The sequence below is a fragment of the Pinus tabuliformis genome, chromosome 9, assembly GCF_031772625.1.
Source record: "Pinus tabuliformis cultivar Carrire ecotype Pingquan chromosome 9, CPIR1, whole genome shotgun sequence".
NCBI lineage: Eukaryota > Viridiplantae > Streptophyta > Pinopsida > Pinales > Pinaceae > Pinus > Pinus tabuliformis.
Genome location: NC_142307.1, coordinates 317,169,584 through 317,187,968, shown reverse-complemented (window position 1 = coordinate 317,187,968; position 18,385 = coordinate 317,169,584). Strand labels below are relative to the sequence as shown.

The 18,385-nt window shown below is 38.8% G+C and overlaps 1 protein-coding gene across 1 annotated transcript; it reads left to right on the top strand.

Moving 5' to 3' along the window:
• Nucleotides 1-16,775: 16,775 nt before the first annotated feature.
• LOC149148494 (early light-induced protein, chloroplastic-like) lies at nucleotides 16,776-17,763 on the top strand. The gene is made up of 3 exons (XM_089439888.1): nucleotides 16,776-16,970; nucleotides 17,062-17,136; nucleotides 17,229-17,763. The coding sequence occupies exons 1-3, from the start codon at nucleotides 16,857-16,859 to the stop codon at nucleotides 17,574-17,576; spliced, it is 537 nt and encodes a 178-aa protein (XP_089296014.1). The 5' UTR covers nucleotides 16,776-16,856; the 3' UTR covers nucleotides 17,577-17,763.
• The last annotated feature ends 622 nt before the right edge of the window (nucleotides 17,764-18,385 follow it).

Below are 18,385 nucleotides of genomic sequence, written 5' to 3'. Positions count from 1 at the left end.
ACTTAAAGGACCTTCACTCCTGCTGCTACTTCCATCCCGACTTGTCCAATTCCATAGCTTGACAGATGCATCATTGCTGCCAGAAATAATAAACTTGCCTGCCTCACCAAACCTTGAGAACGCCATACAGGAAGCAGCAGTACTGTGACCTCCTAGACCTGCATGCAATTTGATCCTCATTCCCTTTGTAATTTCCCCATTTGCACTGTTCTCATTTACATTTGTCTTTTTTGATGATTTTAACTAAAAACCTTTTCTAGCACGTGACGACTGCTTACTTTTTGCTCCAGCGTTCATCTGGCCAAAACAGCCATGCTACAATACAAATATCTATAGCTTCGGAGAATTTTCCCAGCAAAAAGCCAACCTTGGACTTCAAACATTGGTGATGAATCCCGTTCACTTGCATTACTGAAATGCAGATCAAAACAAGATTCATGAACCTGCTCCCACTTACTCAAGAAAGAAACAAATCCACCACTCATACTAATGACATCAACAGGTCCATTATTTGAAATACAAGCAGTCTCTGTTTCACCCAGATTTTGTGTGTCATAGTTAGTTTCCGGGACAATCTTAAAGCCAGCAAGCATTGAAGTAGCTTCAACTGCATTCCTTACATTGCCTTTCTCATCATTCTTAGCAATTAAAATATTTTCTTTGTTGATGACATTTCCACTGTCCTTGCTCCTCAACTTAACATTGTGGCCAAACAGCAGTTTCATCGTGTCTTGCATTGCTTTAGTAGCTTTTATCATTTTGTTTTGTTTCTAATTCTACAGTATCCTGGATAGCTCCACCAATTTCGTAGCGCAACCAGCGCAAAGTTGGTGCTTTTCGCTACGAAATCATTAAAACAGGTTACGCTGCGAAACTGCTAAAAGATTTAGGTGTCTTACCATCAAACTAAATGTAAAACATTTAGCATTAAAATTTTGTCAGTGATAACAGTGGCTCCACTTGGGATAGTGCGCCCTTGTGGTACACTAAGAACATGTAGCTCCAGTGCCTTATCCATTTGTGACAAACAAAAATTTGCTTGACAAGCATGACTGTAGGAGAAAGGAAGCTACATCTACTGAAAAATGCTCAGTTGACCTTGAGCTTATTTATATTTACCTACCTACCTACCCTAACAATTTCAACTTCTTTCTGCTCAATCAATATGAAATTTCCAATATAGCCAATCCTCTGTTTTATCTGATATTTGAATTTTTTGACTGCATCGGAGTTCAGAGCCACAATGATATTGTGATGACCACTGCCACTGAAATTGCCTCTGATCTTTGTAAGTAAACTGAAACACTGGAGAGTAAAACTCCTCCATGTAATCAGCTATAGGATCCCAGAACACATGAACAGCTTGATTCTTCTTGTAACCTTCAGGTTGTGCAAACTGATCTTCAACAACCATGTATAGCTCCTTAAACGTGAAAGAGAAAGGAAGTGGCACTCTCTCCTTGTGTTCTGTCATAGAAAGCTGCTGAAAATAATGATCATGATAACACTCTTCATTTTCAGGCCACTGATTCTCAACCACACAAGACCCCTCTGATGTGCTATCCACTTTTCTATTTGACAAGCTATCCAGCTGCTTTTCTGAATCATTCCAACAAACAATGGAATTTTCCTCACTATTATGATTATTATTTGGAGTAAGCTACTGCAAGGAATTACAAAATTGAGCAAGCTTTTCCTCTGCCTGAGGGTCATAGAAAATTTCCTTCAATATTTCTTCTTGCTGAGTGCAATCAATTTCATCTCCATCATGATCTGAAACCTGACAAATCTGCTGCATCTCTACATCAAAATCTAAGGATAAAACATGGTTTTCACAGGTAAACTCTTGCTGCTCTTCATGCTGTGCTTCATGGAATGTTATACCTTCTCCTTGGTGCTGAAAAACATTGTTATGAAGAGCCTCTAAAATTTCTTCATCTGTAAATTCATCATCACCATAACAATCCTCCAATTACTGAATAAGATTTAAAGAATGCCTACAGCAATCTTTGAGCAGCAACAAAGAAGGATAACATTCTTTATACATTTCACAGAACACATCATGGAAATCAGCAAGAGAAGATAATGAACCATTTTCCAAACTTTTATACCAAGACCATGCTTCTCCTTCTAAAGTGGCCATAAACATCCTCATGAGACAATCTTCAGGGAAATGAACCTTAAGACTGTGTACATGCATGTGAAACCTAACCAAATGGAGAGCGGCATCATCCTTCTTTTCATCTTTGAATATTGGAAGATCATCTAACCAATCAACCTTTGGCATAGGATTTGGAAAACCAGGGATATGAGACCGATTCATAGGAGCATACCTGGCATTCATTCTTGCAGTGGAATCCATCTTGAAACTTCATCAAGCTACTGATCTTCTAGCAGTGGAGTCACCTTCTAATTTTTTCTTTGATGTGTGGAGTCGCCAAGGTAGTTTTGCAGCCTCAAAAACCACTTTGAACTCCTGCTACCTTCAGAAATTCAATCTTAAAACTTTGGGAATGAGTAATCATCAGGCTCCCGGCAGACGCACCAAAATGTTATCACAAAATCGTGTACTAAGGGCTGCTACTTAGCAAGATTTCATGCAACTATTTCAAACGAGGCTTTAGACTAAGGCTTAGCCTCCTTAGTCAGAGAGGGCTCTCTCACAGATTTTTGATATGGATTAATGATAAGAAAAGAAGGCTAACTCTTCATACAGTTCATGAAAATAAAGTTGGTTGGAACAACTAAATAACATCCCTTCCATTGGGCTCATGGAGTCAAATACTTCTGCAGTAAATAATCAATTACTCATTCATGGAAGCCAAGGCATACTATGTCTAAATCCTCAGAACATTTCTCAAGAAGAACTCAACTCATAAACATACACAGGAAGTCTGAGCACTAGGTGAATTCAGAGTGATTGCATATTTAGTGAGCTGTAAAACAAGAAGAATAAAGACCAAACAACATATACTCTGAGCATTTTAACACATGATGAATCTTGGGAAGAAAAAGTACTGCTTGTATTACTGTCAAAGTCCTTTTTTACAAAAGCCAATATGAAAACTCTGTTTTTTTATAAATTTCCCAACCCCTATTACATCCTAATCTATCCCTTTATAGGAATCTATTCCTTCCCCTCTAGAATGGGCTCGAAGGCCCTATTAACTACTCCTACATGCTATTTAACTAATTCATTAATTACAAACATGCTGAGCTGTAATTACACAAAATCCTAATCAAACTAAAACACTAATTCCATTCTCCTCGTATGCTTGATTCTTCTTGGATCCTTGACAGCTGCCCTCCTTCAGTTAGGCTGAGATGGCTGAGCTAAAGATGCAAGGAACGCTGACTTTGGATACCTGTTAGCGCTGATGGCTCATTTATCATCAGAATCAAAACACCTATTTTTAAGGTCCCTGTCTCCTACCATCCTTCGAAAATTCAGCAACATGTCCCAGCTCTTTTAATAACCCCAAGTATGGAATGCTACCATGTTTCTGATGTGCTGTAAGTGGTATTGATATACAGGTGTTTCTCTTCCTCAACTCCCGCTCACAGTATCACAATAGCTGCTGTGCGTTTAAAATCACCACCTACAGCGGTTTCGTAGCGCGCTACGAAACTGCTGTGCAATCACAAAACACAGCTTTGAAATAAGACTTGCACAGACCACCAAAGTGCCGGAAACAAACACCAGATAATAATGTAATCTGCTCTCTATAGTCAAACAAAACATCTCAGCAATAATATCCTCTGCCTTGGCAATATCTTTGTTGAAGGCATGCAACACAGATCTCAATGATTGAAGAAATTGTAATGCCTCATCCAGTTCAGGGTTTAATGCCCACTGCCACATTCCAAGTTTCTTTTAATATATTCGAGCAAAGAGAAAAACTCCAGAACTTGAAGGGCTAACAGAGCTTGATAATTTCACTTCAAGTTTATCACGAGGAACAGAGGGCATTCCAGTTCTTCTATTATATCTTCATCCCAATAACAAGAATTAGATCTCTGTATTCTCCATCTTCATATTGGGAATCATCATCTGCTTGCCCATCCATCATCCTTCAGGTATAAGAAACAGGTTCATCATCTTCTTCATAAACATCATCACTGGCGACTTCTGAGACCATTTCTACAGAACATTCATCCAATGCCTCCTCCTGACCTTTAGACTTCCCAATGTTGGTGCATGCATCAACAGCTGCAAGAGCATCCAGCTTGCAGACACTCTGTTCAACAACCACATGACAATCAACCATACAAACACCCAAACTAATTGCTACGGTGTCTTTTACATTGCAAGCGCTCTCATTACCAGTTACTGGGGCATCAACCTTAGAGACACTCTTTCAAATCAAGTCTCACAGGAGTGTCAACCGTAGAAACACTCTCATCAATTGCCATGGGTTCTTCAACCATGCCCAGGCTTTCATCTGTCCAGTTGTACCCTTTGAAATTGCAAATGCTCTTGATCAGATTATACTTTTGATCAGAAATACTAGCATGGGTCCAAGCATAAGCTACTATTCCTTCTCAGTCATGAAACTCATCCGTTTCAGGATTGCCCACAATGAAGCCTTTCAAATTGATGGAAGTGTATTTTGAGTGCTTGTGGCTTCGGTCATGAATAAGCTCTGCAAGCTGAGGTACATAATGGCCTGCATAGCTTTCTCCTCCTATGTAGAAATCATGGGTTTTATACTGTGGGAATCTCTGTAACCATCTCAGAAGGAATTCGTATGAATCCTCAGCAGTAAATTGATCATCCGGCGCCAGCAAATCAGAAGTAGTATTGGTATATGAAAATCCCACACCAACTGGAGATTCTAAAAAGAACAAATCCGCTTCTCTGTTCCAGGAATATCTGTTCAGGGAAAAGCCTGTCCCATTCGTTTCACCAGAAACGGACCCAATTCTTGTGCTGCTCCATAGCCGGTGGATGAGCATCCATGGAGATGTATTTTCAGTGGTAGGCGCACCTCCCGTGTCTTATTTGGAATAACACCCTGCAGCATCCGGGGTGCACACTGATATATATCATAAATAATCGCATAGTAAGCAGTTTGCAAGGGGACTATTTACATTATCTAAACCGCGGAAAGCTGTAACAATCAAACGAAAGACATCGCTCAACACATCATCATTATAAGTAGCCTCTGGCGTTGTGATTCTGGTGATTTCACTAATGCAGGTGGCCATCAGAAGTGCCACATCTCTATCCCGGTGTCACTAATAGTGGCGGCCTTGTGGCAATCAAATCCTTATAAAGACCACTTGACACATGGCATTTAATCCTTGCATTCCGTAAGAGAAAATTCTAATGCTGATATTGTCAAACAGTTTACGTGCATTCTCCACGCTCGAACAAAGATGCCGAAATCTCTTCCCAGATTACCTTTTCCTTCTCTGTTTTAAACCTATTTTCCATATTCCCACGCATTTCAATCAACTTCAGAGTTTCATGTTGTTTCTATTTGCCACGCTTCTTAGTTGGAGATATAACTGACAAGTCTACATTCAATGTTTCGGTGGGAACCTGAGAAACTCCAACAGCAGATTTCGCATTTGAAACTTTTGATGTGTCAGACAATGTTATAGAAGGCACTGACGGAGATAAATGATCGATTATTTGTTGACTATTAGAATTTTGTTTAGAAGTTGTTGATGCTGAAACTTAGAGGACCTTCACTCCTGCTGCTACTTCCAACCCGACTTGTCCAATTCCATAGCTTGACAGATGCATCATTGTTGCCAGAAATAATAAACTTGCCTGCCTCACCAAACCTTGAGAACGCCATACAGGAAGCAGCAGTACTGTGACCTCCTAGACCTGCATGCAATTTGATCCACATTCCCTTTGTAATTTCCCCATTTGCACTGTTCTCATTTACATTTGTATTTTTTGATGATTTTAACTAAAAACCTTTTCTAGCACGTGATGACTGCTTACTTTTTGCTCCAGCGTTCATCTGGCCAAAACAGCCATGCTACAATACAAATATCTATAGCTTCGGAGAATTTTCCCAGCAAAAAGCCAACCTTGGACTTCAAACATTGGTGATGAATCCCGCTCACTTGCATTACTGAAATGCAGATCAAAACAAGATTCATGAACCTGCTCCCACTTACTCAAGAAAGAAACAAATCCACCATTCATACTAATGACATCAACAGGTCCATTATTTGAAATACAAGCAGTCTCTGTTTCACCCAGATTTTGTGTGTCATAGTTAGTTTTCGGGACAATCTTAAAGCCAGCAAACATTGAAGTAGCTTCAACTGCATTCCTTACATTGCCTTTCTCATCATTCTTAGCAATTAAAATATTTTCTTTGTTGATGACATTTCCACTGTCCTTGCTCCTCAACTTAACATTGTGGCCAAACAACAGTTTCATCGTGTCTTGCATTGCTTTAGTAGCTTTTATCATTTTGTTTTGTTTCTAATTCTACAGTATCCTGGATAGCTCCACCAATTTCGTAGCGCAACCAGCGCAAAGTCGGTGCTTTTCGCTACGAAATCATTAAAACAGGTTACGCTGCGAAACTGCTAAAAGATTTAGGTGTTTTACCATCAAACTAAATGTAAAACATTTAGCATTAAAATTTTGTCAGTGATAACAAGCCTGTGGATAATATTGAGTAGAACTGTAATGGGACAGTCCTAATTTGGCAGTAAATTCAACCATCATGTGATTGCGAAAATGCGATCCATGATCTGGAGCCTGTGGAACACTGAACCTAGAGACTACATGATTGAAAAAGAAAAGAGCAGTCATTTCACCGCTATTGTTTAATGTAGGCATCACCTCGGCACATTTTGTAAAATAGTCGACAGGGACTATGATATACCCATGCCCCTCGGCCTAGGTGGGGTTGCATGTCATGAAATCTATGCCCCATTTGGCGAATGGCCCAACAACAACTATTGGATGCAATGGTGGAGGTGGTAATCTGGTTTTGTGATCAAAGATTGTAGGCTAGAAGTAGCCAGCTCACAATATTTTCTGTGCAATAGCATAACCACATAGATGCCCCCCATATGTGTCTAAATGACAGTCATTCAGGACTTTTTCGACCTCCTCATGCATGAGGCACCTTCGCAGAACTGTATCGACACCATGACAATAAAGTGTATCATCGACGATCATGTAGTCCTCTACTTCGTATCGAGTATGTCGTTGTTCGGAGCGAGAGGTGTTGGGCCTAAAGGTTTGGGTTTGGAGATAGATTAGTATATCTACGTACCACTAGTCACTTGATGATATTAGAAACAATGTTTCATCCATGATCGATGCTTTAGATGTTAAATCGTTGGATGACAATGGGAGGTCACAAAGTAACTCCACGAAGATTAGAGATTTCTTTGATTTGGATTTGGTGAATTCTAGATCAAACTCTTCCACAATGGCTATCCATTTTGAATACTTCCCCCTAGCAATTGACGTAATAGGATGTAGGTCATAGGGTTGCAATCTCACAAGATGGTAGTTTAGTGAAAGAGTAAATAGTGTCGAAATCACTATTCGGCTTGAACAACTGCTAAAGCCAGCTTTTCAACATAGGAGTACCTGCTTGTCGTATCATTTAAGTTACAGCTTAAATAATACATAGGATGTTATATTCCATTGTCTTCTTGTACTAAAACCATTGCTATGGTTGTATCTGTTGCAGCAAGATATAGGTTAAAGTGTTTTTGATAATTAGGGGCATACATTAATGATGCTTTTACTAAGGAACTTTTCAGAGCATCAAAGGAAGCTTGCGCAACCTGATCCAAATTGAAGGGTACTTCTTTTTCAAAAGATATGTATAACCTTTAGCAAGCTCGGTGTAATTTGGAATGAACCTCCTTAGAAATTTTACTTTCCCTTGGATTTTCTGAATCTGAAGCAAATTTGAAGGTGGAGGCATATTGATGATTGCCTGAACCTTACATGGGTCGAGTCAAATTCCGTCCTTATACACTACAAAACCAGGTAACCAACCAGAATGAATACAAAACACACAGTTGTGTAGATTGATTGGTACTTTGTAGTGTCTGCAACGTAAAAATATAGCTTTCAAATGTTGTGGATGATCAGTCTTCTTTTGCGAATGAGCTGGTAAATCGTCAAGATACGGTTGAATGATGTCTTTGATGTCATGGAAGGCATGGTTCATTGCCCTATGAAATGTTGCCCCTAAATTCTTCAAACCGAAAGGTAGTTTTCGGTATGTGAATGTGCCCCATGGACATATAAATGCAGTCTTCGACTCGTCTTGTGGGTGGATATTGATTTGATTGTATCCGAAAAATCCGTCCATAAATGAAGATACTTTGCATTTGCCACATTCATCAATTATCTGGTTGATGAAGGGTGTAGGGTGTTTGTCTTTTGGACAAGCTTGATTTACATCCCTGTAATCGATGCACACTCTAATCGTTCCTTTTTTTTTCAACATAGGAACAATATTTGATACCCAATCAGTGAGAGGAATGGGGTAAATGAAACCAACATGTAAAAGTTCTTCAAATTCTGCCTTAATGGCAGTGGCTTTCTTCGGGTGAACCGGTCGAAGCCGTTGTCGTACTAGTTTGACATCTGGATACATCTTAATTTTGTGTTCAACGATGCTCAAGTCAATGCCTAGCATTTCTTCGTATGAACAAGCAAATACATCTCTGAATTTGCGAAAGATAGCGCAATATATTTCCAATTCTGAAGGAGAACAACATTTGCCAACATGTATATTCTCTACAACATCTGGTTTTGTCGAGATATTAATGGCAATAGTTTCTTCAATATTGGACATATTTCACTCTGAATCCACTGTATTTACAGTATTTGATAGAAAATAAAAAACTGAAGGATGATTAAGGTCATTAGAGTAATCCTCGTTGTTATCTTAAGGTCAGGAACGATGGTGGTGATCTTCCCATGGTGTCTCTCCTATCATCATTTACTGAATGATTCCTTCGTCTATAGAATGTACATGTGACCAAGGATCAGAAGAGGTACCATACTCTAGAGACATATCTATCGAAATTCTTGCGGAGCGTTGATTTGGGTTTGCACTCATGCCCAAAATATTGATTGCTACAACAATTCTATGGGGCTTGCGGGTAACACTAGGTGATGATCCATGCTAACAAAATGTTCGGAATTTTTCTTAATCTTTGACAATATAGAAGATATCATGTGACAGGTTTCCACTGTGGCCACTTCTGCCAGATTACTCGGAGGTGGAAGGGCAAAAGTACCCATTAAGGAAGGGTATTTTAGGAGACCTACTCCGATACTTTGAAGAAACTGAGAGCTTCCATGGATCATAGGAATGCTTCTGGTAACTTGAGAACTATTGGCGAGGAAGGTGAGCTGGTCAATGATTGTGATTCTGCCTTGAAAGGGGAATGCAATATTTCTAAAATATGTTGACACAATAACAGCCATAGCGTAAATCCAGGGCCGGCCCAGTACTAGGATGTTGTAGTCAAGATTTCCATCAATGACCTTGACTTCAATTTCTACTGTTTTGCCCCCCAGGTCGATTTGCAGGTTGCTTAATATCCCATATGGCGTGTATGTCTTCCATCGAACGCTTTTAATGTCATTGATGATCGTGACAAGGGTGGAGAGCCTAAAGTTTTCCAACAACTCATCAACATAATACAGGTAGATTCTCCCTCATCAATGATTATTCAATGAACAGTTTTGTTGAGGGCTTTTACTTGGATGAGGAAAGAGAGCCATGCTGGTAACTGAGGTTCATATCCTTTATGATTAAAGGCCACTATATTAGAATCCGCTGGATCAATCCCACCTATCGCTCATAACAAAGCCTATTTTTGGGAGGGGCAATTCTTCAGTACTTCAAGTGTCGACATGGCGGATGGCGATTGAGCGAGATCTTCCACTATACTACAATTTTGTGCTACTCGAGCACGAGGATTAAATGTCGATTTATGTACTACTCCCTTAGGCGGTTTTATTGTTAATTCATGAATGATTAGTGGAACAACTTTTGATGAAGTTGTTGTCGAACTGCTGGGTTGATCTATAGCCTTGCCTTTTGATGATTGTGAATTTCCATAATATTTATTCCTTGTAGATATAAAAGCGTCATTTTGCTATTTTGAGATGGATAGAATAAGCACTTGGGATGGGGAAGCACGATCACTAGCAACCATGTTGGTTTCTATATTTGGAAATGGATCAGTCAATACTAGTGAGGTATTTGAAGTCTTTTTGAAAAACTTCTTGACTTCAACTTGATGTGGACAATTTTTTGTGTAATGGTCCTCATCACATATGAAACATCGCTGATTAGGTTTCTTCTTTCTAGTAGGGTTTCTAGAAGGTTTCTTAGGAGTCGAATCCTCTTGTTTCTTCTTTTTGTTTGTCCCTTTCTTCTTGCCCCCTGGTTGCTTAGTATTTTTGCCTTTGTCATTTGACACAACATTAACCTCCAAGGTGAGAGGTTCCTCATTTTCTTTTTGACTAGAAACCGTACGGTCTTTCTTAGATGTAGCCTTTGTGTTTTTCGTGCTTGTCATACCTATCACTCCATCACCGGCATGAGAGTCTTTATTTGATTTAGGAGGGGGAGGAACAGAAAATTCTAGTCTAGGAGCATTAGGAGTTTTGTCATAGAGCATGCCAGACTGAGTATAGATCAAGTCTAAATATTGCGCATGAGCAATGAATTGCTCTTCAGTGACAACTCCTCCCTTAGCCACATCCTTTGTAATAGAGGGTAACAATGACTTTATAAACCATTCAACTAAAAGCTGATCAGGAACATACATCTTCACCATTCTTCGATGACGCCGCCACTCATGAATATGATTAGACATGTGAGTGGCTGTCGTCTATTTAAAGTTGGTAAGGAGTTATGTCCCTATTTCGTAACTTACGGGTAACTGAAAATCGGTTAAAAAGGTAGTGGCAAGGTTGTTGAAGTTATGAAATGAAGATCTAGGCAATTATATATACCATTTAGCTGCCAGACCAGTTAATGTTCGCTGAAATAGGTGAAGCCTAATCGAATCATCATTCAGGGTGTTGGATGAACACCACAAATGGAATGTCATTACGTGATTCGATGGATCTTCACTTGGATTTCCATTGAATTTAGGAATATCAGAGGGAAGTTTATGAGGAATCGCAAGCCACCAAGGGGTGTAAGTAGTTGGATCATTCGTCAAATGGTTTAGATCTGGTAATCCTAAAGTTTGTACAAAGGGCAACTATTGATTCAGGTTAGGCGAAGCATACCCAAGATAAGATGGAATCGCCCGAGCAACAGGTTTTTGCATACCAGCATAATGTATTTTATGTTGGTAACTTGGATAAGGTTGATGGGCATAACCATTATAGTATGCTTGTTGATAACCGCTTTGGAAATGTGGTTTCCCATTACTTACAAAGACTTGTTGCTCAGGTCCTTGGTATGATTGTTGGAATTGTGGTTGTTGATATTGAACCAGCCATGGTTGTTGGACCATTTTCTATTGTCCAATACTAGATGATTGACCAAGATGTGAAGTGATAGTACATGTTTGAGCATGAGTCGCTCAAAATAAGGAGTCACTGACCTAAGGTTGTGATTGAATTGCTGATATGAGAGGCTGTTATATTGCAACCTGAGAGACTTGAGGTTGACATACAACAGGTAGCACTTCTACTTGCAATACAGTCACAATAGCAGGTGTAGTGGGAATATTCGATACAGGATGGACTGGTTGCATTGAATATACAGCCCTTGGTTGTTGAGGCAGTATTGGTACTCAACCGCTGGATGTAATTCCAGTTTGACTTGAATTTTGTTGTAAACTCTCATATGGTTGTTCTCCAGGAGGGAACAATGAAAAGGCATACTGCCCCCATATGGCGGCAATCTAGTACTTAAAGGATAGATTGGCCTTTGAAGACACATTGGATCAACTTGTTAAGCTTCAACATAAGAAATACCAGATGAGATTCTGAATGAAGAAATAGGAACAAACCATGTCGTCAAAACAGTCCCTCATTGGACTTCAGCTTATTGTTGATAACTAGGGGGGATAGATGGTATACCAGTAATCCTTGTAGGAACGGTTGCAAGTAGCTCTGCCGTAGCTATGTCAGTTGACACAGTATTAGATGTTGATGGTTGTTCAGACATATTTAGTCTATCCAAAAGATTTCCTAGCGATTTGACAGGAACTTGTGATGAAAAAGAACTAACTTCCGTAGTAGAAGGATGTAAGTGGATCCCAGTTCCAAAATGCACTGGAGTACTGGGTGGAAGATCCTCTACTATCTCTTCTATAGTAATCAATCAAGGTGGAAGAGGTAGACCGATGAGCCCGTAAAATATTTCTGGAGCCAAAGAAAGTGTAGCTTCTTTAGTAACAGATACTGGAGGGGTGACACCTTCTGAATTTTGGAATTCAACTTCCAGATGTTCAGGTAAGTGAACTTTAGTTTCTGGATCAATCCTAGGTGGAGCTGCTTCAGGAATGGAGGTGTCAACTGTTACACTAGGATCAGTTCTAATGTCCTCTTACAACTGTGAAACTTTCTTTGTAAAGGTAGATGTACTAGAGATAATTGGAGTAACTATAGTCTCTGACGATGTTGGAACACAAGTTTCAAACAAATCAGGTGAATTTGACTCAGTTAAATAAGAACGCTTTGCCCATGATGGTTTCATTTCCGGTGTCAAAGACAGTTGACTCGCTAGTATCCGTGAACGACGGGGTTTTGATTGACTTTCTTCCATGATTGTAGATTACTTGATTGACTAAAAAATTAAATTGGAAAAATGTTATTCCGATTTAAATGAATTTTAAGACATTTTGTCACAACTTTCTTTTTCAATTTTTAAGAGTTGAGAAAAAGCTAAAGGTGACTCTAATCGCCTTCCATTTTTAATGAGCCTGAAGTGACAAGTGCTCAGATGGACCTTTTCTTTTAACGAGTCGAAAAGGAACGAAACTGATTGCTCTGGAAGTCTAGACAGAGGGTTTACCAAACCGATCGTAAAACTACAAAATACACCTTGGTGATAAATGATAGAGAAATTACCAAGGACTTATGTACGACAGTCAATCTTCCCAAATTTTGTGTTTAGTGCATTACGATCGATAGGGTGGCAAACACTACTTCCTAATGATAAAGGATATCAGCCTATTGTGGTCTCCCAATATATACTCGACGGTATGGGGAGCACAAGTCCGTACTGGCACTTGTCGTATCAAAGAGGATGAAAATGATAGTTACCAGGTTTTACAATGCCAAAACACGTCTCTCGCCAAGACTTCTAGATGTGTTGCATTAGGTTCCAAAGTGTTTCCATGTTCATTGAGGTTTATTTTAGAGTTGATATTGCTTAGAAGTTTGCCCTTCAAGGTTCACCACGTGATGTAGATGTGAAATTCCTAAATATGCAATCTAAAATGATAAACAGTCGTTTATGTTCTTTTAGCAATGAAAATCCTAGCTATAAAGGAAAGAATATGATGATTTTCTTTCAGCAGAGAGCATAGAGCATATAATAAATGCACTTTCCTCAATCAAATTTCGCATGCAGTCAAAATGCAGATGTACATGCTTGTATTTGTTTTCCATTTTCTTAATGTGTGAATGGCAAAAAAGAAAGCTAAGTACAGATCTAAACTATTTTCTTTCAAAGAGACATACTAACAATTTTCTTTTCAAAACGAAAGGAAGACTAATACGAAACTTTTCGATTTCGAATTAAAAACTATTTTCGACACTTCAAATACTAATAATTTCAAAATCAAGTATAGTGACCAAAGTACAATCAACTATATAGAAGAGGAAGACTTTACAATGCTCTTCTTTTGATCTAAAATGACGATTACGACACTTGCATCAAAAACGATAGTTCGATTTGGCTACTTTCGACAAAGGAAGATTGTAAACGATTGACAAATACACAAAAACATTTACAATTCCCAACTGATGGAGGCTGAAATAATGTGAAGGAAGATAGTTTCAGCAAGAAGGTACTGATCATGAACAACAAAACTACTGAATAAAGTTGAAAACAAGGAGAAAAAACCAAATTTCAGAGAAGAAAAAAGTATCACTCAATCATCGCACCTGCAACACAGGGAAGCAGGGATGTATATCACCTGCAACACATGGGAGGTGCGATGCATCGAGGCTACACAGTTACAGATAGTGCGAGGGGCCAGGGAGCGAAACTGGGCTTGGTTTTTGCTCAAAATTTGCAGCTAATTTCAGTGATTTAGGCTGAGTAATGATGGACAGTAAACACAAAGAATAAGGGTAAGATCTAACGAGGTTCTGAGCTACCACAAGGGCACTTAGAATTCTTTGTAAGTCAGATGTTCAGTTCATAAACCAACCCGGAGATTGACTAAAGCAGCATTTATCTACTTCGCAATTCCATAGCAAAGGCATTTCGAAGGCTAGCTGACTAACTTCAGGCTCCGTCTGTAGTTTATAAAGCAAACAATAAAAAAACAAGACAAACTATTCATTCCCTAGCGGAGTCACCATTTTGTTTCAGGGAAAACTATTGTCAATTCGAACTGCTAGTCCCACTAAGACGGGTAGGTATCTTAGAAACAAACAATGAAAGCTTTTCAAGAGTTCCTTTAAGTGTGATAGATGGAAGAGAAGAAAAGAGGACCAACCTTGATCTTTAGCTTTGATCCTAGCTTGATTTCTCCTTCTCTTGATAGAATTTTCCACTCCTCTTCTAGTTGTCCCCCTTCAAAGAGTACTTGTAGAATCAAGGTAGCAACAAATTATCAAAGCATCTCTATCTAAAACATCATAAACAATGCGGAATCAGAAACACATTGACCATACAATTTCATTCATAAACAATAAGATTCACAAATACATGATTATATGGAGGAAAACTCAAAGAAATTTATTGATAGTAATGTAAGAGAGGATTACAACCCACCTATTTGATCCAGCATCATCCTACTAGTCGTAGAAGCCCTCTTCGCCTCATGACCAAGCAAATCACCCAACAATACAATGTCTCTTCTCACCAACAAACCAAGAACATTTTCCTACAAAATACCAAATTCCAACCTCTATATCTCTTAGATGAGGGATCCATTTATAGATGTCTTACAAGGGTGTGAGTCAGCTCTGGGTTTTTGATTAGTGTCATTCGAGTGATAGTTCTTGGTTTCACTTGGAGATTTCAATGATCTCTTACTCATCCCTCGGCGAATTCAGAGAGGCAAGTGTCACAAGAGAAGTTTTTGGAAGATTCCATGATCATCCACCTTGCAAACTGTCTCTGCCGTTTGTCTATTTTCGTTCATCGTACCCCACAAAAGGCCATTTCAGTATGCATCGCACCTTGCAAGTTAGGCAGTCAGTATGCATCACACCTTACCCATAGAGGAGTCTGTATGGTTGAGTTTTCGCGAGTTCTTAGTAGTTTTTCAGGTGGAACTTCTGGGAAATGATGTAATGAGCTGACCATGATCCTTTACGGGATGAAGCAACACTTTTAGGGACTTAAGGAGTCCTTAGTTTATGGACATATGAGTTTGGGGTTGCATTGCCCAAATATGTCTATAACACACGCCCATGTCATTTACTATTGGATAAGAAACTTGAATTTAAAAGAAGGTTAATAATATAATTTTCACCATAACTCCAAATCAAATAAACCTATATGCATCGCCCATTATGCATCACAAATTCCTTTATCATAAGATTCTTGATCATATAAATGAAAGATGTGAAGAAAAAACAAAAAATACTAATATATTAAATTACCATTAAATAAGCTCTACATAACCTAAAAAATATTCAAATAGGGAGAAAATTAAATAGATAAGTCAATTTATTCCCCAAATACTCATTTGCACATAGGTATATCCAAACCCCATTGGTTTCCCACATACCCATATCCATATGCACCTCAACCTAATTCCTTTAATAAATTACTTATTTACTTACCAGTCTTATTCTCACGTACTAATTTGGTTATAATAGAATATATAAAAATCAAACTTTTAAAATTCTTAGACCTATGTAAAAACGAAATCCTAAATTTTTGGCTGGTTAGACAACGCCCTTTGAAAACCCATACTCTCTATGGACATTCCAAACCTTCTTTAGTCTTTTAAGATAGAAAATAAGCCCACCTATCACGATTCAAACCCAGACCAAATAGTGGCTTTGAGTTTTTAGCTTATCTTGTTCCAATAGTTTGATCGTGTAATTACTTTTCTCTAAAGATTTTTGGAATATGGGTGTGCGACTTGTTGAAATCGATCGTTATCGTAGCCCTTATGCGGAAAGGATACACGAGGCTGGAAATTATTCAGAACTTGATTTACACCAACTCATAAGTTCCAGCACGACGTTGAATGAACTCTACCGCCTCCAATAGTGATAGTGATGTCCTCTTATTATTTGAATGAACTCTACCGCCTCCCATAGTGATGGTGATGCCCTTTTATTATTTGAATGAACTCTACCGCCTCCAATAGTGATGGTGATGCCCTCTTATTATTTGATGATTAAAAATCTAAAAAAGATGGAAACACGTTATACAAGTCACGACGTTGAACGACCCCTACACGTTATACATGTGCGGTTGTACGTCTCAATTTTTATCCAACCACGTGGCAGCATTGTCCGAGGAAGAGAAACCTCGACTTGGCTAAGCGTTTACCGTTCGATGAATGCCCCTCGAGTTTTCCATATGGCCTCAACACCCTCATATATATCACAATAACCAGCCCTGGAGTCTCATAACAGATCAATAGTGACTATTCTTCTTTAGTTATTTCATCTGTTCATTATCTTGTCGTTCGTTCTCATACATAGTGTTCATTATTATATTGCGATTATGGCCGCTGTAAATGCATCACTCATGGCGATGAATGGGGCGTCGCTCCTGCAACGGAGGCCAGCTGAGAGGTCAACAACCAGCAGGCAGCTTCGAGTAAAATGCATGGCAGGGGTTAGTAATTCTGTCGCTGTTTTCGTACCCACGAAGAGAAGGTTTTATGCTATTCTATATATAACTTAATTTGACTCATGTGGATCCACAGCCGAAGGAGTCATGGCAATCGAAGGCGTCATGGCAAACGGAGTCATGGCAATCAGCATCTACCCCTCCTGAGACGGTAAGCGATTATGCAAGCACCAATTTTTACATTAACATGCACTGCACTGCCATGCACTGAACTAAATTGAATTGACATAAATAATAATGCAGGTGAGCACAAACTTTAAGGACGTGTTTGCTTTCAGTGGGCCAGCCCCAGAAACCATAAATGGGAGACTCGCCATGCTCGGATTCGTCTCAGCTGTCGGGGTGGAGATAGCGAGCGGGAGAGACCTCATCTCCCAACTGGCCAGCGGAGGAGTTCCATTGTTTATTGGAAGTTCCCTTCTCTTCACGCTTGCTTCTGTGATACCCATGTTCAAGGGAGTGTCCAAAGAGAGCAAATCACAGGAAATAATGTCTTCTGGGGCAGAGATGTTGAATGGGCGTTTTGCCATGATTGGCCTCGTTGCGCTGGCCTTGACTGAATACCTCAAGGGAGGTCCTCTAATCTCATGATCATCATCAGCTCTATTCCAAACTTCATACGCCTATTAGTGTAGGATGTAATCCAACCCAACTTGTATTCACTCTGCTATCACGAGATGGCACTGTAACAAATTGTTTTCGCAGTTTATGCTATATTTGACATGTTCATTTACAATCCGTGTCATTTTGATTAGAGTATTTATAGAATCGACCATATAAATATATTTATGATTACATCTTTGGCAGGAACTCTGATTATAATTTAGCATGCTAATATTGAATGGATCTTAATTGACACTAACCATACCATGTTTCTAATAGGTAGAGCTAACTTTGAAAAATAAAAACAAGTATTTAGATAGGTAACAAAATCTAAAGTAAAGTTGTTTAATAGGTATTTTCCAATTCTTTTCAATTTTGTTTCAAATTTGTAAGAGATTTTTAAGAATCATAAGTTTAGGTTGTTTAATTTGTAAAGTTGTTTAGAATGGAAAATGTAATCCAACCCAACTTGTATTGACTTTGCTATCAGGAAATGACATTGTAACATGACATTGTAACAAATTGTTTTGAGAGTTTATGCTATATTTCACAGGTCCATTGACAATTGTGTCATTTTGATTAGAATATCTACAAAATAAACCATATAAATATATTTATGAGTACATCTTTGGCAGGAACTCTGATTACATTTTGGTAGGAACTCTTGAATAGATCTTAATTGAAACCAACCACACCATTGAAACCAACTACACCAAGTTGCTAACCAGTTGATCTAATTTTGAAGGATAAAAACAAGCATAAAGATCTGTAACAAAAAAAAACTTTTATTGATTTGA